The 26,190-nt window shown below is 41.7% G+C and overlaps 1 protein-coding gene across 5 annotated transcripts; it reads left to right on the forward strand.

Annotated features, from left to right (window-relative positions):
• The first annotated feature begins 1,290 nt into the window (after positions 1 to 1,290).
• Positions 1,291 to 22,283, forward strand: slc25a25b (solute carrier family 25 member 25b). 5 transcript variants are annotated; one of them, XM_027278622.1, is made up of 12 exons: positions 1,308 to 1,387; positions 2,157 to 2,252; positions 13,187 to 13,313; positions 13,590 to 13,677; positions 14,386 to 14,421; positions 14,739 to 14,850; positions 16,397 to 16,555; positions 16,678 to 16,830; positions 16,912 to 17,019; positions 17,422 to 17,589; positions 17,678 to 17,828; positions 17,927 to 22,283. In XM_027278622.1, exons 2-12 carry the CDS (start codon positions 2,250 to 2,252, stop codon positions 18,109 to 18,111), a joined length of 1,290 nt encoding a protein of 429 aa, XP_027134423.1. In that variant the 5' UTR covers positions 1,308 to 1,387; positions 2,157 to 2,249; the 3' UTR covers positions 18,112 to 22,283. The 5 variants fall into 5 exon arrangements, with proteins under 5 accessions (XP_019121010.1, XP_010754040.1, XP_027134423.1 ...); XM_019265465.2 differs by having other exon boundaries at positions 1,291 to 2,252; XM_019265466.2 differs by lacking the exons at positions 1,308 to 1,387; positions 2,157 to 2,252 and adding an exon at positions 8,591 to 9,558.
• The last annotated feature ends 3,907 nt before the right edge of the window (positions 22,284 to 26,190 follow it).

The raw sequence follows: 26,190 nt of genomic DNA on the forward strand, positions 1-26,190 counted from the left end.
TAAAAGAGATTTTTGTATTATTTGCTAGCATGTTAGACTAATTTTAACCACAAGAGGTCAGGAGTGCACAGGTTTAAAGTGATATGATCTTTATTTACTAAACATTCAGTCAAACTTAAAGCTGAGCTTTAATACTGTAGTTCTTCCTAGTATGTGGATGTCATGTCAAGATACTGAGCCTGAACCTTTTTCAGCATTTCTCACCAATAAACAGTGCGTATGCCTGAGGCCTAACAAACAGGTTGTACATTCGTACTGTACTGTTTAACTGTCAGTCAGTGTAACAGTGTGACATTTTCAGCAGGAATGTGTACCTCACTCATACATGTGTCCTTGTGTACATGCTAATAGAGCGTGAGATAGAAACAAACAGGAGGCCAGTCATCAAAACACAGCTTCATAACTCCAATTATGATTAGAACCACCACAGGATACCTTCAATAGAGCTTGTATGGTGATCAGAAAATTAAACTGTGCACTCCTGAGCACGTGTGGCTCAAACTGGAACACACTTTCTGTTAGCTCTGTACCTCCTGTGAGATTTTTTCTCTGGTTCATATGCGTGAGTCATGTATTTGGATGGAACACTGTTAAAGTGTCAGAGGTTAAACCTGATCTCATATCCTTTCTTTCTGCTGCTGAGACATCACAGCAGAGCAAACATTTTAGGTGGTTTAAGCAGACCCCTTACATACACACTTTCCTTTCTCTGCACTGTCATTAATTTAAATAAAAAAAAGAATACAGATACTATTCAGCAAAGAAGCAGTGGCCTAGTTATACTGCAGGTACGCCTTTAATAAAACAAACAAATCAATTCAGCCAGGTTCCTGCTGTTTCCAACACAATGTTGTCCTGTCTGAGGATATAGTAACTGGATTTGATCGAGGCCCACTTAAAACTTGTAATGGTCTACATCCTTCAATGACATGTAGCCTCATCCTCTGGAACGTGCACGCACTGAACACCATGGAGCATTCTTATCATGAAATGGTCACCACAGGATTTCCCATTAGCTCATTCATTTTAATACATTGAACCTCTGACAGCCAACATTAGCTTACATTTATGAAACAAAAGATGGCGCCAGTTAGTGTGCTGCAGCCACTGGCAGGCTTGAGTGAATATATTTTATTCCACTGTCTTAGATTTGTATTCGAAATTCTCAGACTTTTATTACACATACTCATTATTAAAACATTTTCCTTCCCCATTTTAAAGTTCTGCTCTCATTGTCTCCCACAGCACGTGAACTGTCCTTTAAAGCAGACACCTGGCTGCCACTCAGACCCTAACCTTTCATGCGGTCACGTAGTAATCTCGCGTTGTAAAACGAGACTTGTGGCTCAGCCGGCTCCCGGTGCCAAATGTATTGGGCTTTTTAACGGTAGGCAAGTTCTTAAATGCTCTTAAATGTCGGAATTAATATTTTATCCATGACGGTCTGTACAGCGAAAGACTCGTTTTTCGCGGTTTGTGACACCCCGGCCTGTGTATAAAGTGTACGCTTCGACGCTGTGAAGGTATTTTAACGGTCGGTTGAGGCGCTGACAGCTCAGGGTTCTCATCCCCGCGGCTCGTTTCACCGGCATCTAAAGACAACACTGCGGTTACGGTGTAAATGCGAGATAGCTGAGATAATTTGAACAGGTTAATTAGTGATTTACATTTTCGTCCTTAGGTTAACATCACCAATGTGTTCACGGTGAAAATTCGGGTTTGTAAGGTCACCGGCGGCTGAATGCTTTTGCTTTCTTTTTTTACCGGCTCCAATGGAGGGACATGTGACGTGGTAGTCGGCTCGAGATACAACAGTGGCCGTGAGTGCGCTTTGACTTAACCAAGCTGTCCGCCCGTTCACCCTGTAAGCTAGAAGACTGTAGACCGACTCATAGATGCACCAGCAGGGCTCGTTAATGCCCCCATTGCTCGGCGATGTATTCTGCCAGTGCCGGTCCGCCGAGACCCACCCAGGGGTCGACCCGGGCGGCGGGGGAGGAGGGCACGCCGGGGACCCCTCCTCAGCTTCCACATCTAAACCGGTCACCCGACAGCCCGTGTCCGGTGACTGGGGCTCTGACCCCGGTCAGTCAGCGCATCCGTGTGACATATGTGGAGGTCCTGAGCAGGAGCACAGACTCAAAGTACTGTTCCAGGTCCTGGACGTGAACGGCGATGGAGGCATTTGTGTCAACGACCTGACGATCGGGCTGAAGAAGTTAGGAGTACACCGCACTGAGCATGAGCTCATGGTAAGTGGACATGTTTTATCTCAAGTCTTGTTTATGTGTAGTGTTTACTGACTTGTCCATATTTCTGAAAATAACATGCGTTTCTCATGAGAAGACAACAAAGGAAAAATCTATAAGAAAATGTAATCAGAAAAGACAAGGATGCACTCAAGAAAAACACAACTGTTATATAAGCACAGTAGAAAAGTAGAAAACAGTAAGAGATAATGAGAAGACACATGTAAAGTATAACTCCGGTGTCCACACAACAATAAAAGTAACATACAAATGCACTGTTCTGTAACAATTTTATATTCATTGTCACAAAAAATTTATGGCAATGTCACCTAATCTAAGCCATGAGGAGACGTTGGAACCGCAGGGTGGCCGGTTCAAGTCCAGTATGAAACAAAGCATGGTGGTGGACTGGTAGCCTTGAGCAAGGCACCAAACCCCCCCCAACTGCTTGCAGGGCACTGCTCTGGGTGGCTGCCCTTCTCTCCACCATCTCTCTCCACATTTGCATGTCTATGAGCCCTTTGTGTGTGTGGTTTTATTTTGGGTTAAATGCATGTAAAAAAAACAACAAAAAAAACTGAGTGAAAAAAAGAATTTCCCCTCGAGGGATTAATAAAAAGTATCTCTTCTCTTCTTCAATCAGGCGTGAACACATCTAAAAACCAGTTCTTCCTTTCTTTCACATCTGAAGTCAGATAACAAAGAATGAACATGACTTATTATGAGTAATGCAAAGTCTGTTAACATTTAAGTTTAAACATATCACTCTTCTCTTCCACAAAGTCATTCAGAAAATAATATTTTGTGTCACATCTACAGATATATAACAGCAGCAGTTATGTCCTTAGAGGTTAACGTTTAACACATCCAAATGCTTCATTATGTCAATAAAAAAAAGCCAAATCTTCCAGCCATACGGTATCTGACAATCCTAGCAGGCCATAAATAATATATTATAAAAATTAAGCTTCGGGCCGCATGAAATCTGACAGCGGGCCGTGATTGGCCCCTGGGCCGTACTTTGGACATGCCAGGTATAACTAAACAAAGCTGACATCTTTTTTTGCAAAAATAAACAACTCATCTTACAGTCTGTGGTAGTTCCATGTCATGTCACGATGGACCGTGTACAGTAGATCAGTACAACGCTGTCACACAAGTCACAACCCAGTGAAGACAAACTGTATGCAGGACAATCACCAGGCCCATTACTGAGGCATCATGAATATTTAAATCAAACCAATAAATCAATTATTGTTATTTCAGGTCTCTAGGATATCACCCTTTTCAATGGGATTTCTGTTACTGATGCATGTTTGATTTTCTGCTCATCACTCAGGAGCTGTAGTTGTTACTTTACAGAAATAGTTATTAAGGAATTAGAATGCCACATAGGGGGCAGGGTCAAGTATGAGGTCAGTGTAAAATCTACAGAGAATATATTTCCTTGATTGTAGAGTAATGACCAATTGACCTTTTTATTGTAGATGCATTGAGTATGACCATTTATAGACATGGAGTAGTTGTGTCATTGTCCTGAGGGTGTATCGATAAGTCAGAGAGGACAGCTTTTCAGAGCTGAGGTGGCATCATGTCATCACAAGTGTATTGTGTAATTATATAACCGCCATGCTCCTTGGCTAAACTTCAGTAAAAATTGCGGCATAAGACATCTGAAGCGGAAGCAGATCAGAGTTGTGGACATTTCTCTCATTGTTTGTTGAGGATAGTCACATAATCTTGGATAACGGTGTCTTCTACATGCCCTTTGGCATTGTGGCAAATGTCCAAGACCACAGAGGTCACAGGCCTAACCTCCAATAACCAGTCACTGCTTGAAGCTACAGCTGCAGTGTATCTATATCATTATTGATGTTGTTGTGTACACAAGTTACACTTGTTCATTAATGCCTTAAATAGTAAATTGTTCCTGTCTGTCAATATAAAAAGCCTCCAGACAAAGTTGCTGTTAAATGGGAAGGTGCATTCTGTCAGTGGCTGAACATGGTGTTGGTGCCAGACATAGTGTCAGCACACGAGAAAGCAGTTGACCTTGTGGTATTTTCACTCAGTGTGTATTTAACCGTGAGTGGTGTGGAGGGAAATGAACACGTTGAATTTTTTTTTGTACGTATCTTTTTATTGTGTTTTTGGTTTTACATACAATAACTGACAAGATAAGTCTATTCAGGTGTTCTCAATAACAGGTAGCCTAATAGTACACACATTGGCATGTGGTGGTGTGTACATTAGCAGTAGTGATGTAGGCAGTGGTGCATGCACAATGCCACCCACCATTGGGCAGTAGGTAGCTATATGCATGCACCATAGCTTCTCCAGTTTAATATGAACTAAGACCTCCTTGAGCCAGCTATTGTGTGATGGGGGAGAACATGTTTCCATTCCAATGAGGCGTCTGGCTAGGAGAGATGTGAAAGCCAGTACGCAACGTTTTGTTGCAGGGAAATTAGGTATTGTAAGTGGGGAGACACCAAACAGAGCTGCAAGAGGTTCAGGGCTGAGTTCCATATCAAACACTCCAAGTGAATCAAAAAATTGGTGCCAGAAGTCAGTGAGGTTCAGGCAGGACCAGAACATGTGGGTGTGGTTAGCCAGTGATCGTTTACACCTACTGCAGCTGTCACTGGTATTTGGGTAAATTTTTGGCAGCCGAGCATTCATATAGTGCAATATGTGGAGACTTTACCATTGTAATAAGCCTTGTCTAGCACACATGGAGGAAGAGTGAACTAGCTGTAGAATTTGGTCCCACTGGTCGTCTAGTATTGGGACTCCTATTTCCTGCTCCCAGGTTTGTTTCAAGTGAGGCAAGGGGTCAGTAATATTAAATAAGGTTCGGCAGTGCAAGACCTCCTCGCTTTTTGGGGAGTTGTAAGGTAGCTCTTTTAATACGGGGAGGTTTGTCAGACCACAAAAAGTAAGATATCATCTTGTCTAGTTGATGAAAAAAGGATCTTTTCATAAAAATTGGGATATGCTGAAACAGTTAAAGAAATGTAGGAAGAATCACCATCTTTATAAGTTTAAGAGACCAGCGGGCCATATCAAGTTTACACTTAACAAGAGGGCAAAAGTTTCTATTGAACAGGTTGTCAAAAGAAGCAGAGATGAAGACTCCAAGGTTTCGAAATCCCTCTAAAACAACTCTAAATGGAAAAGAGGACGGTTGGAATTTCCTCGCAGGGGGGTTGACATGGAGAAGTTCGCTTTTATTAAAATTCAACTTATAACTAGAGTATTTGCCAAATTGGATTAGAATGTGTGTAATGACAGGAATGGATGAAACAGGGTTTGAGACAAATAATAACAAATCATCCGCGTACAGAGACAGCTTGTGGGTGACACCATTCCTGATGATGATGCCCTCGACTCCCTCCCTATCAACACAGTGTTTCAACATGGCGGCCTCCATGAAAGAGGGCCCGCTCCCACTGTAGATATAAAAGGAGAGTTTTTAAGTGACAAAAACAAAAAGATTTTTATTTCAAGTGATTATACATGCATGAAAACATAGTTATGAATATTATATCCCATGTCTGCCTTATTCTGAAAATAAAGGCCCCAAATCTAACAGACTGGACCTTTTTAAAGAAACAGGTTGGCAACCACTGTCCTGAACCTAAACTGACAGCTGCTCTCGTCTCAGTCTTTCTCTCCAGGTCCACAGTCGAGAGTCACGTCTAAACACTCTCAGGAATGCAGTGAGGTGTAGGCATGTCCAAATGCGGTACCAAACAGACAGCCCCTTAAAAGCCTGGAGGATACTGCGTTATTGTGCTTGTTATGGTTCAGAATGGAACCAGATCCTGATAAGTAAGCCCAAGTAGCTTAGCATTTAGTGTAATTTTTGCAAAGCATCATTTGGGCCTCACTTTGCAGAGGTCAGTGTTAACCAGTACAAGTGTGTAGTGTGTGTTTATGTGTGACAAATGTTTAAAGCCTTACATGTGATGCAATCCTTCTCAGAAGAACAGTGTAACTGTAACTGTAGTTTAGTAAACTGTGACACTTCCTCTTCCTGTCGTTGAGGGTGTATGAAGTATGAGTTCAAAATGAGATAAGAGGCGTCTCCCTGTGAAGAAGAATGTACTGGCCTCTCCACTCACTGATTACATTGTGCTGACTCACTGTCATTAGTCAGTAAACCACAGACAGCTGCTCATCCACCTACAGTAGAACTTTTTCTCAAATGGCACAGCCGCTCACTGCTGATCAGAGAAGATGACTGTAGACGCTGTTCACAGCACAACCTCCATAAGCCCAAATGTTAAACTTTTATATTAAACTTCACAGCAAAACTGCAGTCCCCCAAACAGCTACTTGAGTCTGACCACAGAACAAGTCAGTTTCCATAAGTCCCCATATTAAACTTTTATATTAAACTTCACAGCAGAAATAAACATGTTTACAGCCTGGTACAAAAAACAGTTTTGGTCTCTATAGCTAATTTCCCCATTCATGACAACTGTACTGATAGTGAATTTTTATACAACTCACCTGTTCAAATTAAGGATTTAAGTTAGGCAGAATTAACAGTGTGCCCTTACAGGTGCCTTGTTTGAGCACTCAGGCGTCATTCAGCCCTCCTAACATGGCGGTGGCCAGCGTTACATATATTGGCTTCAGAACAGCTCTACAGAAACCTGTGGGCTGTCCATTCTTTATACCAGGCATTGGAAACCTGTTCCACAAAGGGCCAGTGTTGCTGCAGGTTTTCTTTCCAACCAAGCAGCAGCACACCAGCCTTCAGAGAGTTGATTGGTCTGTGTACTGTGTGCTCTAGAACAGAAACCTGTAGCCACACTGGCCCTTTGTGGAACAGGTTCCCCGTGCCTGCTTTATACTGTCATTGGATCTGCTGGACTGTTGCCACATCCCCGGATCATTTAGTTAGTTAGGAAGTTAAGAAGTTAATTGACTTTGCAGTATAAGGCTGGCAATATTGTGTTTTTTTTATTTTTTAAATATAATTACAAGTATAATTAATACTGTGGTCTTCTTTGGAGTAACATAACTGCTGCTGCTTTCTGGATGGTCAGATGAGGGTTTTCATTTTCATCTCACAAGTTTGACGTGCCTTTGAAGAACGACCCCGTTTTATCCGAATTGCTCTCAAACTTGCGGCAAATTGCACAATGCGTTGTTGGAGTTTCATCCACATCCTTCAACACCACCCAACTAAACTTCTAGGATAATTAAAATGCTCGCTTGTGCTTCAGCTCATTAACTTTGTCACTGCTGGGGGGACGTGGTGCAACAGCTGCAGGGAAAGCTGTGGGATGGGCTCAGGAGAGCAGCGCCAGGCAGCAGAAGGTGGTGTGGCCTGCGAACGGCTGAACAGTGTGTTGTATGTCCAGAATAAATAAAGAAGTTCTTAGTTACTTCTGTCATCAAAAATCCATTTTATGTCTTGCCTGATTAATAAAGCTGAGCAATTTTTTGAGCAATTGTTTCCCCAGAAAGTTTTTTTTCAGCCGCGAGTATCTATATATTAAGTCTCATTCAAATCCCCCGTGTTATGCCTGGCACTCTAGCATTTCTATCAAGTTACCCATCTAGATACTCTCTTTACACAGATGCCGACATCTTCCTCTTCCTATTTGCACAGTCAGTGAGGAGATTCAAGAGAATGGCAGTGAACATAAATCCAGCATGCTTCATGCTTAAAAGCAGAAGTGCTCCCACCACTTCGGGTTTAGGATTGGGCAGATCTGCCCAAAAAGTCTAAAGTTTTACATATCTGTGAAGATTTATTTTGTGTCCAGCATTTGCAAGCTGTAGACTCTCTGTCCAGTCAGAGTATCGTATCGCATCGAATCGAATCGAATCGAATCATATCGTTGGCTGAGTATCGTATCGTATTGTATTGTGAGATTAGTGTATCGTTACAGCCCTACTGATTAGGCGAGGGAGTTGCTAGATTTATTAGCCCAGTGTGACCCAGACAATTGTGCTGTCCTTATTATTGTTCATAAGCAGAGACTTCTTGAGTGTAAACCACTCGTCCTGGTGGGGAGACACTTGTCACAGCATCTGTGGAGGAACTCTTTGCAGGTTCTATAGTGAGCACATTGTAATTAAGAGTGCTCCTGTTTGTCAATAATCTGTTCCACTGGGATCGATGTACTCTGCAGTCAGTTCAGTGTGTGAGGCAGGACTGCAGAAAGCTGGACCTATTTGCTGCATCACACTCTAGTTTTCCCAGGCGTACATGTTGAGAATTAAAATGTGGTGGAGCTCGGCTGTTGGGTGGATGGGGTCGCCTGCTGAATGCTGACTGTGTGCTTCGAATGACTCAGAGGAGTCAGGAGGACAGTGAGAGAGGGAGGCATCACTCAGCAGATTTTTTTTTTTACTGTGAGGGAGGCGCAACTGCGGGGGAACCCTGCATTTCATCCCACCCCCTCTCTCTACTCTGGCTGACAATTGAAGGCATAAATTAATTTACATGCTGATATCTCATCCGCCATTGGCTGAGTGGGTCGTTCCACGGCTTGACAGTCAGACCTGCTAGTATGGGCTGCAGTGATTGGTCAGGTTTGGCTGCAGTAAGGATGCAGGTTTCTAAAGGCTCTGTTTGCTGCATTTCTCTGGCTGCTGGTGCTGAAGCTGGCAAAGTGGAAAATCCTGTGTGTCTGCTGCTGCTAACATCATTCTCTCATTCTCAACATGAGATCTTCACAGTGTGAAATTCCAGGTTTGATAAACGGAGAACTAATCGTGCTGCAGAAGTTAAATGGCAATAGTTAGCTTGGAGCATTTTGTTTTTATCCTACTGCAGTTGATGCCTATGAACCTGGACATCTGTCAACGCAGTGATTTTTAATAAGGAAAAGATCTAGGAAGAAGATGAGACACTGAGACACTGAGCTGGAACGGTGAAGCGGTAGAAAGTGGAGGAGTCCTCTCTGCAATCCCTCGTTGTCCTCGTCTGACCTCTCTACACTTGTTCTGCTAATTCAAGTCCTCGCTTTCAGCCAACAGACACAGAGTGTCGTCGTTGTGTTTGAGTAGTGGGCAGTCTCCCAGACACAGTGAGCCCCGGTTTGAGGTTATGCTGGGTTTCCTGTGCCAGAGCCTTTTTGGCAACACACGGTGTAAGCCTGCTGAAAGTCAGTTGCTAGGGGAGAAAGAGACTGAGGCTGCTGGGAAATGCAAAGAAACGCAAGCCGGTGTCCACGAAAGGAGCGCACACTCGTCTGAGCGCACAGAAAGTAGCAGCAGTAATGTTACTCCAAAGAAGACCACCGTGTTAATCATGGTGGCACCACCTAAGGATTTTCAACAGGTAGGATAAGTAGGTGGCTCTTGTCGCATTTACAGTAATATACCATAGATCAGGTTTTGCATAAGCAACCTGAAGTTTCCAACTTAAGTTTGTCCCTTGTGCAAAATCAATCCAAATCAATCAGTGTTGCATAAAGCCTCTTAGGTTATCTACTTGTCTAAGTGTTTAGATTAAACCTTTCACTGTGCACTTTAGTTATCATTATTGTCAGGCAACAGAAAAACAAAAAGAATAGCACATAACCTAAATTAACAAGTTCACACAAGCAGAGGCCAGAAGTAACTGACAAAATCAATGTGAGAAATCCCGATGTGAACCAAAACATAGATGAAGTCATGATGAAATATAAAAATATTACTGTGACTGCGGTAATTAGGAGATAACCAATCATCGACAGGATTTAACAAAATCTGGTGAGTTTAAATAAAACATGGCTAACAATATGAAGCATTATGTCTATGTTTGGATAGCCAGCTACAGCTGTGCCAACTGAAGGTCAAATTTATCATTTTCCCTGCATCTCCTCCTCCTGTTCAGTCACCATAACTCAAGCCATTGTCTTTTCCACCAATTATTTTACTTAAGTAAATATATAAGTCATTTTATGCAACTATTTTTTACTAAGGCACTGATCTCTAGGCCTGCTTAACCTGCAGGGACAACAGAACTACTGAATGGGCAGATGGGCATGCCTTCAACTGTACGTCACTCGCAGGATAATTACTGTTTCTAATTCTATGTATGAAGTAGCAGCAACAAGTAGCCGGTGATCAGAGCTGACATGTACTCCTGTTTTCTCTAAACAACCTAACCACTGAAAGGCATCAGTTATAATGTTGTTACAGTTGAAGTGTTTATGAAATTTATGTCAGGTTCATTTCTACTCTGTATGTGGAAGTCATACTCTTTTGGCAACTAATGAAATATCTCTCTGATAACTAAGGGATGGAATGTCATAAACATTTGAGACAAATATTATGATCACACAAAGGCTTAATTTAATTATTAAAAGTATTGGATGGATTGGCATGAAATTTGTAGATATTCACGTCCCCTTATGATGGATATATATTATCAATACAATTTGGTTTTTGAGCAAATATCTGCAAGACCCATGACATTCCCATCAGCCTCAGCAGAGGTAATGCTAATGCTAGTGTTAATTAGCAAATGTTAGCACGCTAAGCTAAGTTCAGATATGGTAAACATACCTGCTAAACAGCATGTTCCCATTGACATTATGAGCATGTTGCCATGTTGTTCAAAGCACCACTGTACAGCCTCACAGAGTCGCTAAGCATGACTGTAGACTCTTAGTCTGGTTAACCTGTATTTACCCAGTGCTGGGTCACTGAGCTAACACACTGCTGCGCATGCAGACATCGACATTACCAAGTACAACCACACTTAACCTAATAAGCTTTGCTTAAGGGTTCCTCAGTTGTGAGGGGTGCCCTTGAGCAAAGTAGGACAAGCACTGCTTTTGGCATGCATTTTTATCTTTATTACATTTTTAACTTTTCCTTTGCTTTCATAAAGAAATTTTTCTATTACCTCGGCAGTTTTTGCCTTCGTTGGATAGAGATAATGAAGGGACTGATGGAGGAGAGGGAGGGATGAACAGGATTTATGCTGCTGACTTCTAATGATTCGACACTTTCAGGAGTAAAGGTCACTGTGACTCTCAGTGTCAAAGTGATGTTACAGGTGTTGCTTTCCTCTTCTCCCAAATGACCACTTACCATATGTTAGAGACTGTGGTTGAATGTTAACCTGTCAGTGGTTAGTCATTATATTCAGGTATAAGATGAAATCAGGTACTGTGAGTGAGCTACCACTGCAGCTCCACATGTGTTAAGAGTGTGACAGTTACTTTAAATACAATACGCAGTCGAGCAGCTTTGGTTATGTCAGAACAGCTGCACAGTGAAATGTGATGACTGAGCTGCTAGAAAACATTTCTTTAAATGGTTTATTGAGTAACTCATTTCACCTCATGGCATTCTGCCCTGCAGGCCAATGTTTGTTTTGTCATGTGAAGTTCAGCGTTCTGTTGTTGCTGCTGCTGGTCGACAGTTTAAAACATTAAAACAGTTTTCCTGACCCTCGCCATCACTCTAGTGCAACCAGTTGGAGTGGTTAGCTCTATTACCTTCATTAGCTCTGTTAGCTGTAGACATATAGCTAATTTCCCTGTTCATGACAACTGTACTGAGGGTGAATTTATATACAACTCACCTGTTCAAATGATATTGAGACTTAAAGTTATGCAGGATTAAGAGCATGGATGCTTTGATTGACAGGTGGGTGCCCTTACAGGTGCATTGTTTGAGCATTCAGGTGCCATTCAGCCCTCCTTAGGCAGGACTACCAACATGGCAGTGGCCAGCGCTACATATTTTGGGGGACTTTGCTGCAAACTAGCTCCTAACAGCTATTTCCTTTATTCACAATTCAGCATTATCAGAGAAAACAATAATAGACAGGTAGGACAGCACCAGGCTAAAGTTAGCTAGCTGAGCGACCGGCATATGATGGTAACTTCAGTAACATCATGAGAAGATGCACTCGTCAGCACTCGGTTCAGTTGAATTCAGGTTTAGTCATTTGCTGAGCAAACACAGCATTAGTAATTCACATTCAGCTCCAACAGCCCTCAGTGTATTTACCCTTGATCTACTCACCAAGAGCAAAGAACTTTGTGGTGTGACTGTGGCTCAGGAAGTAGAGTGTTTCGTCCACTAATCAGATGATCAGTGGTTTGATCCTCTGGTTTGCGTCCTTGAGCGAGATACTGAACCCCAAATTGCTTCTGAAGGCTGCCCCATCGGTGTATGAATGGTTAGCTCCTCAAACTGATGAGCAGTTGGCACCTTGCCTGGCAGCCAATGCCATCAGTGTATGAATGTGTGTGAATGGGTGAATGAGATATGTAGTGTAAAAGAGCTTTGAGGGGGTCAGAAGACTAGAAAGCTGTTATATAAGTACAGTTTACACAATATTGAGGTGTTGCAACTTTTTTTGAAGTAAAAGATGTTAATACTTCGTCCACTGCTGCAGTTGCATTACCATCCCATTATACTGTAACAATGTAAAGACCTGGTGTAATAGTTTATATAGTCCCTCAAACAGTGGCCCATGGACCAGTCTCCATCCTGGTGTACGTGGTTGATTTTGTTTCTCATGCTCAGTTAGTCATTTGGTAGTATTGCTCAGTGACCGACAAACATAGATGTGTCCTCTCCCTCACTTAGGTATTTCCTGCCGGTAAGTGTGTTCATGCTCCAGTTAACTCTAGTTCCTTGTAGCCTGTAGCTGTCATTCCATTTGGCTTGGCAGGTAGTATTGGCAGAGAGTGCTGTGAACTGTCTAGGATGCCGAATAACCTGATATGTGTGATGGCTGTAAAGTGGTCTAAACTGCAGACTGAGTCAACAGTGCACAGATGGTAGGAGATGATGGAAGCTGCCTCACTCTGTCTGACCTCTGCTGCTGTTTGTCAAATCACTCTGTCCACAAAGCAGCAGTGAATGAGTTCAGGTTAATATCCCTTGCTAATATTACTGTGTATCACTCAACTCCAAAAATGAGCTAACATTTTCATGAGCTGCCTCTTCTCTCCTTACAGAAAATAGTGAAAGCAGGAGACAAAGACCTGGATGGACAGTTAGACTTTGAGGAGTTTGTTCATTATCTCAGAGACCACGAGAAGAAACTCCGGCTGGTCTTCAAGAGTCTGGACAAGAAGAACGATGGTAAGGAATCCTGTCACAGCTAGGACTGATACAGATTCACAAAACCTCCACTCCACTGATTCAGTATTCCATTTCCATATTTGGGTTCCTCACAAAGGATGAATTAAAAAGAATGTTCAAAAAGCAGCAGTGATATTTTCACTTTAAAGTCCAGTGTGTCACAATTTGTGATGAACTGCATTTGAATAGATTGTTGCTCACTGTGACTCATACACTGACTTGTACAACCAGTAGGGTTCATCTTTAATTAATAAATAACTCATTAATGTGGTGCAGGCCGGATAGACTCACAAGAAATCATGCAGTCTCTGCGTGACCTGGGCGTGAACATCTCTGAGGAACAGGCTGAGAAGATTCTCAAAAGGTGAGACTGACGCTGTGATCCACCGTGTGTGTGTGTGTGTGTGTGTGTGTGTGTGCGTGTGTGTGTGTGTGTGTGTGTGTGTGTGTGTGTGTGTGTGTGTGTGTGTGTGTGTGTGTGTGTGCAGTTAAAAGTGGCACGCTTTTCTTCAGCCTCTTTCACACATACAGTATAAGCAGTGGCACTGTTCATGATGTTCTCATGTCTGAATATGCTCCTGAGTCACTCTTACGTAAACATTTCTGAAAATGACTTGGCATGTATTATGCATTATCCCTGCTTTTTTTTTCTTTGCTGTGAGGAGGAGAGGTTAACAATACTGCTGAGACTGCCAGACTCAGTTATAAATCATTATAACTATATCAGAATTCTGTAATGATGAAATGACTTAGAATATTTAGTGGTGGTTTCACTGTAAGCCTTGTGCTCAGGAACACGTTAGCAGCATAGAAAGTTCAAAAATCCATCACTGATGATTGACAGAACATGGACTCAAACGTGTCTCCTCTCTGTAACTGTCCTGTTCTGTGTCAATAACAAGGGAAGTCATGTCACGTGAAGGTAATGTCCACATATGAATGACCATCACAGATATGTTAACTTTCCATGTCTGAGCAACTGACTCATGTTGTTATGGCTCAGTGTGATCCTTGTCTAGTTCTTCTAACCTCCTGTCTGTCTGTTTGTCTTTTCTTCATTGGCTGGTCTCAGAATAAGGAGGGGTCATATCTGGGCCCCTATCTTGTAGTAAGTAGTAGTTTCTATAGTCTGCTTGCGCAGCTCGTGCTGCACTGATCACCAGTGCACAGTCTGATTGAGTGACCAGCTGTGATTTCACAGATTTCAGATTGAACTCAAACTAAAGACAAACGGAGAAACGCTGTGATAATATGGTGATTCAGCTGCAGCACACAGTGCATAGAGCATCCATGCACTTGAACTCATAAAGCAAGCCATAAGAACAAATGTTACCATTACTGAGAAGTAACAGTGCATGTTCACAGATAGTTTGTTCTTCATAAAACAGTCACATTTCTAACAGTCTGTGTTCTTCACATCCACAGCATGGACAAAAATGGCACAATGACAATCGACTGGAATGAATGGAGGGACTACCACCTCCTGCATCCAGCAGGCAACATTCCTGAGATCATCCTGTACTGGAAACACTCCACGGTACACACTCTCAACAAAATGTCATCCTTTCCACCTCAAATGTATTTGTAGGGACACAGCGTTACGCTACTCTACACATGCAAGTTGCATGTGTTTAGATTGTATGCTGGATCATATGTTTTCTATTTTTGTTATATAAGATGTCATGTGAAGTAACCACAAAGTCAGGAACCGGTTTGGGTTAGTCAGGAGCAGATTTAGGCTGTTTTATTAGTCCCTTAATAGTCATGCATATTGAGTTACGCTGAGTTTGTCTTATGCAGTAACAAAAAGGTTTTGTGACATATCGAGATAAAGTGACACTTTTTTTTTTCAAAAGACGAAGAAAAGTTTGTTGTTATAAAGAGAAGTTGTGTAGAGCAGATTATTTTTGTCATGGTGGCAGCAGTACACATTAGATATAATGCTGTTGTGTGTTATTTGATATATTTATATTTTTATTTAATTTTCAGCAACTTATACAGTCACATACATGCACATTATTTGCTGTTTCCAATTTATGATCTGCTTAATACAGCATAAGAGTACATGCTTCAGGTTACATGGTTAAATAAGAGTAACACACAAACATAACAATTGGTAATTAAATCATAAGCAGCATAAATGGAAATAAATGAATGTATTCAAATAAAATAACATGACTTTTCCTGCATTATGGTCATGGCAGTTCTCCATCTGTTAACAAATATATCTTTTTGAAGCCTCAAGGCATAAGTTATGTGTTCCACATGGTAGATCTTCCAGAACTTCTCAATCCACATATTGTTTGTTGGAGAATTGTGTTTTAACCATTTAACTGTAAAACATTTACGAGCTGCAATCAGTATTTTTTTTTTCCCTCTTCCAATTATGTCACTTGGTATGAGCCCTAGCTTTACCATCTTGGGATCATTTCTAAAAAATTTCTGAAATACTTCACCAAGTGGCTAAAAAAAAAAAAAAAACACAGACCTAAGGAGTGGCAGACATGTACTAGCTCTTCCCCCATTTTGTTCACAACGTGGTCTTAAATTGTGTCTGTGGATAATGGTGGAGGTGCACAGAGGACTGTTCAAAGATGTGGCTGTATCCAGCAGCATCCACTCTGTCAGGCTCACATCCTGTTCTGACAGCGCCTGGTAATGTCACGTTTCAAGTGGAAAGTGTAGATCATGAGGGAGCAGCTGTGGGGCTTACAGCAATCCTCCTAGATTAGAACATCTGTCACCTCCCTTGTCAATATCAATATAATTACATATATTGATTATAGTCAACGAGAGAGAGAGAGAGCAAGCTGCATGAAAGCTGTTTTCACACAGCTCTCCTGGTTGATTTGAGTGAATGCTCAATTGTGATAACAGTTTAGCTTAGTTTAACAGCACCTAGTTTTCTAACAGTCACTGTGACACTGAATGGATAACATTCAGATCAGTCTTCCAGAAGAACATCGACTGCAGATTCACAGACTTCACGGACAAGACACTTGATAATTGATCTTGAAAATCTCTAGAAAATGTGCTTAATTATGTTGAGATAACTCGTCATGAACCTGCTGCTTTCATCTCAGATCTTTGATGTTGGCGAGAGTTTGCTGGTACCCGATGAGTTCACGGTAGAGGAGAAGAAAACAGGAATGTGGTGGCGACACCTAGTGGCCGGAGCAGGAGCTGGTGCTGTGTCTCGAACCTGCACGGCACCACTGGACAGGCTGAAAGTACTCATGCAGGTAAATGAAGATTGTAGATGAATATGGAGTTATTTTGATATTTCGATTCTACCTAAACTGAACAAAGAGAAGTGATTTAGTGATCACAGTGTAAGGACATGCTGACAATTTGTCCTCCCCAGGTTCACGCCTCCAAGAGCAACAGCATGCACATCGCTGGGGGCTTTTCCCAGATGATCCAAGAGGGTGGCATGAGGTCACTGTGGCGAGGCAACGGCATCAATGTCATTAAAATCGCCCCCGAGTCTGCCATCAAGTTCATGGCCTATGAACAGGTATGTGACAGTCCAGCTCCAATAAACTGTATATTTCTGTCACATTTATGTCGTCGCTGAAGAAAAGAAACTGTCCGACAGATTAAACGAATAATTGGAAGCAACCAGGAGACGCTGGGCATGGCGGAGAGGCTGGTGGCAGGCTCTCTGGCTGGAGCAATCGCTCAGAGCAGCATCTACCCGATGGAGGTGAGAGACCACTGAGCATGGAACACGTTCTCAAGCAAAGACATTGCTTTAAAGTAGTCATTAAGATTGTATTCATTCTGTTAATGTACTGTAGCAAATCTTCTTTTTGTCTTGTGACTGACTCCCATTTTAACTTTTAGCCTTGAACCCATCATGTGAAACTGTACTGTGACCTCTTATCTGGAGGAAAACAGACCTTCACACGTAGACTCACAGACCTTCAGTTATGCACAAAGTGTGAGCAAGTCATTTATGTAAATGAGGTTGATAACAAGCAACTTGTTTTCATTTGAAAGATAATGCACGACATGTATGTTAGTCTTTTCTACGACTCTGAGACAACCAAGTGGTGCTTTCTGTCATCCTGTCGCGAGAGCCTGACATCACTTCCTGTCCTCACAGGTCCTGAAGACACGGTTAGCCCTGAGAAAGACGGGCCAGTACTCAGGCATCTTGGATTGTGCCAAACACATCTTCCAGAAGGAGGGTGTGGCTGCTTTCTACAAGGGCTACATCCCCAACATGCTCGGCATCATCCCCTATGCTGGCATCGACCTGGCTGTGTACGAGGTGTGCACTTGTTGACTTCTCTTTTTTGCTTTATTCGTTTGTTATTTCTGTTCCACCTGACCCCTCCCCCTCTCCTCTCTTCTGTCAGACTCTTAAGAATTCCTGGCTGCAGCGCTACGCCACAGACAGCGCTGATCCGGGAGTGTTTGTGCTCCTGGCTTGTGGCACCACTTCCAGCACATGTGGCCAGCTGTCCAGCTACCCACTGGCCCTGGTCAGGACTCGAATGCAGGCACAAGGTCAGAACTCTGGAATATGGAAAAAGAGCAAAAGGGTTAACACTATTGCATTTACAGCAGTTTTGTTGACAAGCCCATCTATCATCTGTTTTCCTCAGCTACCCTGGAAGAAGGCCCTCAGATGAGCATGACAGGCCTGTTCAAACACATCATTAGGACTGAGGGGCCCATGGGACTCTACAGAGGCCTGGCACCCAACTTCATGAAGGTCATTCCATCTGTCAGCATCAGCTACGTGGTGTACGAGTACCTCAAGATCACACTGGGGGTCCAGTCAAAGTGAACAGGGAGACAGAAAGGAGATCAAGATGCCAAAGTTTTATTTTGTTTTTGTTTTTTTGTTTTCTTTTGAGCTGATGCCTGACTGAGGAACAAGCAGCTGACATCCAACATTTAAATCAAATAGAGAAATTCCAGGGTTTAAAGGAGGTAAGTGAAGAGGAAAGGCTGATGAAGACTTTACAGGTGCAGGAGAGCTCGATTGAGCAAATGTCTGTAAGTTAATATTAATATCCTCCTTTTAACAATCCAGAAGTGCTTCAGCACCTGAATCTTAGTTCAGGAAGTTACCATTGAATTCAATGAAGTGGTTTACTGGTCTACCAGTAAAATATACCCACTGCCATCAATGTGGCAGGAGCAGTTCATTGTACAGGAAGAATCTTTGTCTTGAAGGGCTTTGCTAAGGCGTATCACAAGGCATTTGCAATGTCTCCATACTGGAAGACTTGAACATGAATCATCATGGCTGTGCTCAAAGCTCATATGGATTTATGGATGGGATCCACAGCTTTGTTCTGTGTAACAAGGTGATCAATGGTCAAACAAGACCTCATTAAATAATGACATTTAATTAAAATTAAAATTAGCTACACCTCCCGTGTTACCTTAATATCTTTCAGTTTTTAACCACACTTCTGCTGAGGACCTAAGAAAGGCTCCATTATTTATGTCCAGTCGTGCTGTTTAATTTGAAATGTGAAGTTTATTTAGATCAGATGAAGTCCAGTCTGAGCTGGCGCACTTTGTTGCACTTTGTTTAACAGCGACAGTCTTCTGAATTTGCCAAGTTTGCCAACATTAGCTGCTGATTATACCAGACCTGAGTGTACTGACCTGAGCAAGGGTGTTTTTGAACATTTATGAATGCAGCTTTTTATTTGTATAAAGACTGTTATTTCTTTCAGCAGATCCTGTTAGTTTTATATAGCAGGGGTTCTCAAACTTACTCCTCAAAGATTTGCATCTGATTTCTTTGTTTAAGGTTCAAGGTCTTGAACAATTGGCAATAACAAAATAACATTAAATCAACTCACTTCTCACATACTACACTGACATTAGATGCTTGAAAAAACAAGGCATGTTCTGTATCTGCAATTTAGAGCTGATAGTTTCAAGCTGCACTGTAAATTCAGTGTCACTAACAATTTATTGATCAATAAATATTATTTTAAAATAGAAAATTTTACACTTCCAGATCAGCTTGCCAAGTGTGGACTGAGGTCCAACTCTTGTACAGAATCCTGAATCTGTCACTTAACATTTACCTGCAAACTGAACAGCAGCAACAGAAAGACTGACTGAAGCTACGTGGCTTCTTTTTGAGGACTAGAGGCAGCAGGATGATGAATGATCCACAGAGCAGCTTGTTTTTTGATGCTGTGGATGTCTACGCTGTGTAGAAGCAGTGGGAACCTTTGCACTCCATCTTAACATCATTGTAGACATTTCCAATTAGACAAAATACCATTCAAATCAGCAGGAAGGCCATGCATGTGTTGTTCCTAATCGTGAGGCACATGATGAAACTTTGTGTTCAACAGCTTTGTTGTTGTTCAGGAACACTTTGTGTTGGTTGTCAGATCAGATCCCAAAACTGTGCTGTATTCAAATTTCATAGATATAAAATCTAAAATATATAAATCAAGTAAACCATCAGGAAGATGGTTATTGTTTGCCACACTCCGCCAACACACTAACATCATGTCGTGAGGTCCTTTGACTGGACAGACGCTTCACAGAAGCATCTTAGGGGTACACTGCCATTCCTCCTTAGTTGCTATGCAATAAATCAGTCATCATATTTTTACCCTCCGTTTCCCTTTCCACATGAGCCATCAGGTGAAAATGGAATAGTATTAGTCACAGGAGGCTTTCTGACGAGGATGATATGGCTGTTAATATTTTTTCAAATGTCATTGGTAGCTAAAGAAACTCTAAATATTTATCCAGCTTGACAGCTAAAGACATTTTTCCATTCTTGTGTGATGTAAGTAAATACTCCTTTAAGTCACGTGAGGGGACATCCATGCAGAGGCAGCACTCTCATCCTGACTGATGCCTGTGTCAAATGGTCACAAATTCCCATGAGTGCCTTGCATGCCAAGCCCCTCTTACGGAAATGTACCTAAACACTATGAGGTGGAGTCTGTGGAGCATTGAATGCACTTTAAGGTACTCTGCTTTAAATTCCTGGTTTTCTTTTTATTTATTACTGTATTTATTTATTTTTACAAAAACTGATTCATGACTGAATATTTGATCTGTTGGTTGTATTGAATATATAATATTCAGTTTTTGTTTTGTCTTTTTGGTTTTTTTTTTTTTTTGGGGGGGGGGGGTTAAAGTGATTGATCTGGTTTCATATTCAAAGCCCCAGTATGGAAGGCCAAAGTGTTCAATATTAAATAAATAATCATACGATAAATACATTGTGTCAAGAATGTAAATATACCAACAATTTGTTAAATGTTCATCATTCTTTACTTAATGTTTATTTCATTATAGATCATTTTATTTACAAAAGTTTCTATATTTTTCTGAATGGTATTGTCCCAACAAGTTTTATTTCCTGATATCAGTGTTTTCGCAATGGCATATTTATGACTGTGGTGTTGTCATTAACAAGGCGACAACTGTGGTCAAATTTAGCTGGTGAGCTAAAGCAAAACCAGTGTCAAAGTAATAAACCACGCTCACAACCACACCTAGCCTGTTAGCTTGTTAGCCAGCTAATTAGGTAGCATCAGCAGCCTTGTTAAGTTAGAAAAGTTAAAAGATGTTTGTTGCTTTGTGTGCTGTTTTTGTGGCAGCGACCTCCAGTTGGTTGACAAAGATACCAATACTACCAATACAATACTTTGGTATTGTTGTTGCTCTAGCTAACAGGTGTTAACTGGCTACATTTTGCTAGCTTAAAGGACCAGTGTGCAATGTTTAGTGGCATCTAGTCATTCTTGAAATGTGGGAAAAACTAGAAAGGCACTATTTAGTGCAAGTGTTTAGTTTGTCTGCTCTGGGCTACCGTAGAGACAGGTGATTCAACATGGCAGACACTGTGGAAGAGGCCCTTGGCATTAGGAAAATAAAAATGAAATCCTGTGAAACTCAACAAAAAACTCAATTCAATTTTATTTATATAGCGCCATATCATAACAAAAGTTATCTAGACCGTGTTCTTTATAATAGTATTTACAGAGACCCTCCCAGAAAAAAAATTGTCATGTACATATACAATTTGGCCATGCATAGATTTTTTTTTCATATTACTATGATTTATATATTTGTTTATTTGACATGGAACACTTTGGGGCTCCATACAAAGAAAAAAAAAAAACAACTCTCCATCTCAGCTGCAAACACTGCTCAGGCAAAAACACAGCTGACTGTCATTAAGAACAAGTGAGACAATATGCAAATGATCTCATCATATTTAATGGGGTGTATGAAGTAGTAAAGTACTGTAATAAACAGACTGCTGTGTTCATTAAAGGAGCTCCTACCCTGCTGTACAAACCAGTGATCTGTGTGTGCCTCTGGTAGACCTGCAGTCTCACACATTGAACTGTCTGTCTGCTTGTGACCTTCAGAACGCCGGGCTGCTTCTGTCAGCCACCTTACTTGAGCACTACGTCTGCTTTTGAAATCACGCTGTGTCTTTGTAGCAGGAGGGAGAGGAGACGATGGGTCTCTGTCCTCTTCCTCTCTGGCCTAACAAGTGTTTATCTGACCCCTCGCTCTGATTGCTTATATACATAAAATGGTGACACAGAATGATGTCACTATGTGGCTGCGTGTGTTTTCCATACTTCGTGCAGTGAAGAGTAACGCTCCAATGTCTTAAAAGTAGCCCTCACTGTATGTTGTACTGACCAACAGACAGTTTGACAAATCACCAGTGCAGCTTGAAATGTACAGGAACTACTACACTATTCAAACTGAAGGCTACAGTGTATATTGATAAAAAGGTGGCATAGTTTACAAGGTGTATCCAGTATAATTCTATATTTCTATTTTATTTTATTATGCTCACTATAAGTGACAGAGATGCCAGGAGTATGTGAATCCTTGTATAGTAGTTGTTTGTTTGTAGATGCATCTATTGAATGAATGTTATGATGAAAAAAATATTCATGCTTGTGTATCTCAGCTGTTAAATAAACTAGTTCAGCCAGTTTTTGGATTTGTACTCATTTCATATTCAACTCATATTCAGCAGTTTGCACCATATGACAAGTGTTTGTGTCAGTATGATAAAATTCAGAGTCAGAATCATCTATGAATGCAGTGCTCCTACTGTCCTTTCTCATTTCCTCAAATATAGTAAATGATATTCATCTCCTGGAAAAGACGTTCCCCTCTCTTAACACATGTGAGTGATGGAGATGAGGATTTAATCTGAGTGTCCTGTTGATCATTCTCCAGAAACCTTCAAAGTGTGAGATTATGTTGTGACTGTTTCAAACCGTGCTGGAGCCAGTCCAAGCTGACGCTGGGCTAGAGGCAGTGTACACCCTGGACCCTGGTGGCTGTGGCTCACAGGCAGAACGGGTCGTCCACTAATCAGATGATCGGCGGTTCGATCCCCGGCTCCTGCGGTCTGCATGTCGAAGTGTCCTTGGGCAAGACACTGAACCCCAAATTGCTCCCGAAGGCTGTGCCATCGGTGTGTGAATGTGTATGAATGCTTAAACTGATGAGCAGTTGGCACCTTGCATGGTAGCCAATGTCATCAGTGTATGAATGTGTGTGAATGGGGTGAATGAGATATGTAGTGTAGAGCGCTTTGAGTGGTCGGAAGACTAGAAAGGCGCTATATAAGTACAGTCCATCTACCCTTTCAATGAGAATTATTGGGAATTTATGGGAATAAACTGTTAATTTACTAAATTGAAGGTTGGCCCTTAACAGGAAACTTAAATATAGTTGTGGAAAATATATTTGATCATAATCTAATCATAACCAGATTTCATGCAGGTACACTTGAATGCTATTCCTCAATCACATGCACATAGCACACTGCTTACTGCAGGGCTATTGAGGCCATGCCCCCTACCTGCACAGGTGATTTCTGTACCTGGACCACACTTTGGAGCCCAGAGAACACAGTATTCTGCCCTCATTAGTTGCTGATGTTAACTTGGCAGATAGCTAACAGGGTTCTTCAATAAACACCGAGTCATCAGGTAAGTTTTAAGATGTTTACTGTTGAAACACTGTGACCTGCAATACAAAAATATAGATACATAATACATATGGCTTTGTTCTTTAACACATACAGGACACAAATATATATATATAATATAGATATATATATATATATATATATATAAAAAACAAGTCAGATGTTCATTATCTGACAACAGAGAAAATTAGCGCTTAGCTTAATGCTAACGTTACATTGAAAACACCATTAATAAGCTATTACATTAGCATGCTCCGTTTTTTTAACGTTTGTTCACAATAACCAATATGAAACTGTTTCTAAAGCTTCAACAGGTAAGTTCAACACAAGAAAAACCAATACTCACAGGCATATATGCCTTCCAGGGTACAGCCAGTACTCGAGTTGAGGGGGGGGCGGCATCCCCCCTGTGGGGAAAAATGGTCAAAATCATCCCTCTTCTAAAATGGTCATCCCTTCTTATGACAGCGGTTTTCAAAGTGCGAGTCGCGCCTCCCTTGGGGGGCGCCAGAGGACTTCAGGGGAGGCGCGGCGGAGGAAAAAATAAATATATATCTTACAAAGATATGTGTCTCATCACTGTGCGATGAAAACTCGGCGAGCTAGCCCCCAAAGAGAAGCAACTAAATCCACAAAACGACACAGTATGTCCAGCGCGAAGAAACGCTGCTAATGTCTCCTGCTATGTCTCTGCTTTAGTTTGAATCAGTCACGAAGCTCCTGGTTGTTACATAAAGACAAAGAGGCTTTGACAGTGAAGTGAGACCTCTTGCTGCGATATACTACCTTTGGGTTTACTTCATTCTGGATCGTCATTGGTGGGTCAAAGGTGAATGTGGGCGGTACTAATAGATTCTCCTGACTCTGATTGGTCGACAGGTGACAGGTGTCAATCATCCACACTCTGTGTTGTTTTAGCCTTAGCACCGCTAGCTGCTACCTGCTGCTTCATATTCTTTAATACCGCTTGTTTCAAACATCGCGTCGTATTAAAACTCGAAGTCTTCTTTCCTCCTCCTTAAATTGTGTTTTTTTAAGTGAAGATGTTTTTTTAACAAAAATGTGTTTAAATGCATTTAAATATGTTTAAAAACACGAAGATGTTAAAAACATACACAAAGTTATTTAAAATGTTTTTACAAATATGTTTAAAAAAGATGTGAATGACATGATGTCCATAGTTAAGTGGTTATTGTTTCTTTCCGATAAATAGTATTGTCGTGTGCAGGCCATGCAACTGAGACTGCAAGCTATGAATCAGATGGGATTTAGAATTTGCCATGTCTAGCAAGTCACCCTAAAATTGACTAGAATGCAGGAAATTGCATCTAAGAAATACAAAATTTCTATTGAAGGCACACATTTGAGCTTGTGGACTACATAATATTGTTCCATAAAATAATTTAAACTTGATAAAGTTCTACTTACAAATAAATCAGTTTAATTTAAACTTGATAAAGTTCTACTTACAAATAAATCAGTTGAAATGTTTTTTTAGGGCTGTCACGATTCATTTAAAAAAAACAACCAAAAAAACAAAATTTAGTTAAATCACGATTAATCTCTATATTAAAAATACAGAGTTAGAATCAAATAAACACAAAGAAAAAATGCCTTTTTTTTTCTTTCAAATAAAAAAGTGCATTGTAGACCCACTTGACATGTCTGTTTCAAAAACACAGCACATAAAATGCCACAACAATGTGGTCTTAAAACTGAAGAGGTAGTAGACAACCCTAACCGTAACGACAAACAGGACAGCTAAATTAATGAAAAACTGCAGTCATTAGACACAGCAGATTCAGAACTCTGAACTTTTCTCCTATTTATTAAGCCAATTGCTAAGGCAGACCAGTCTGGTAACATTTTCAGTGGACAGTGCTGCTCTTTTCTTTTGCACAATGTGACCAGACAGTGAGAACAGTCTTTCGCACGGTACTGTCGTTGCAGGTGTAGCCAAGTACTTCTGTGCGAGAGGTGCCAAGCCTTTATAGGCTTCTGCATGTTCAGACCACCATTTTAATGGACAGGTTTCCATAGAGGTGCAGGGCTCTGCTCTGTACCAATCTACACAAGCATTATCTGTTGCCTCCACTTCATCTTCTGAATCTGATACAACCAACAGGAGGTTGATCTTCTTTTTTGGTGGTTCTGGATCTGTTGTTTCTTTGTTAGGCTGCTGGGAAATCTTTTCTTTAATCAACCCCCAGACTTCCTCCCTTTCAGATCTGGGAAGGCATTTCAGATCCTTAAATCTTGGGTCGAGTGCTGTTGCCACTTTCAACCATCGGACATTGGTGCTTTCTTTAAGCTTTGAAAGGTCAGTTGTGAAGGACTGTTTAAACCAGATCACATAGGCATGGGCCCACCACCCATGGGGAGGAGTCTCAGGGGGCAGGTGCGGAGAGAGCTGGATGGCAGTCAGAGACGGGGACCCTGGCGGTCCGACCCCCGGTTGCAGAAGCTGGCTCTGGGGACGTGGAATGTAACCTCTCTGGCAGGGAAGAAGCCTGAGCTGGTGTGCGAGGTCGAGAGGTACCGGCTAGATATAGTTGGGCTCCGGAACCAGTTTCCTTGAGAGGGGTTGGACGCTCTACCACTTGAGAGGGGTTGGACGCTCTACCACTCTGGAGTTGCCCCCGGCGAGACGCGCAGAGCGGGGGTGGGAATGCTTGTTTCCCCCCAGCTCAGCGCCTGTACGTTGGGGTTCACCCCGGTGGATGAGAGGGTAGCCTCCCTTCGGGTGGGGGGGGGGCAGGTCCTGACTGTCGTCTGTTCAGAGTCCCACCCTTTTTGGAGTCTTTGGAGGGGGTGCTGGAGAGCCCTGATCTGAACCCAAGCGGTGTTCTGTTATTGGACTTCTGTGTTCATCATTGATTGTTCATAACAAACACCATG

The sequence above is a fragment of the Larimichthys crocea genome, chromosome IV (genome assembly GCF_000972845.2).
Source record: "Larimichthys crocea isolate SSNF chromosome IV, L_crocea_2.0, whole genome shotgun sequence".
Classification (NCBI taxonomy): domain Eukaryota; kingdom Metazoa; phylum Chordata; class Actinopteri; family Sciaenidae; genus Larimichthys; species Larimichthys crocea.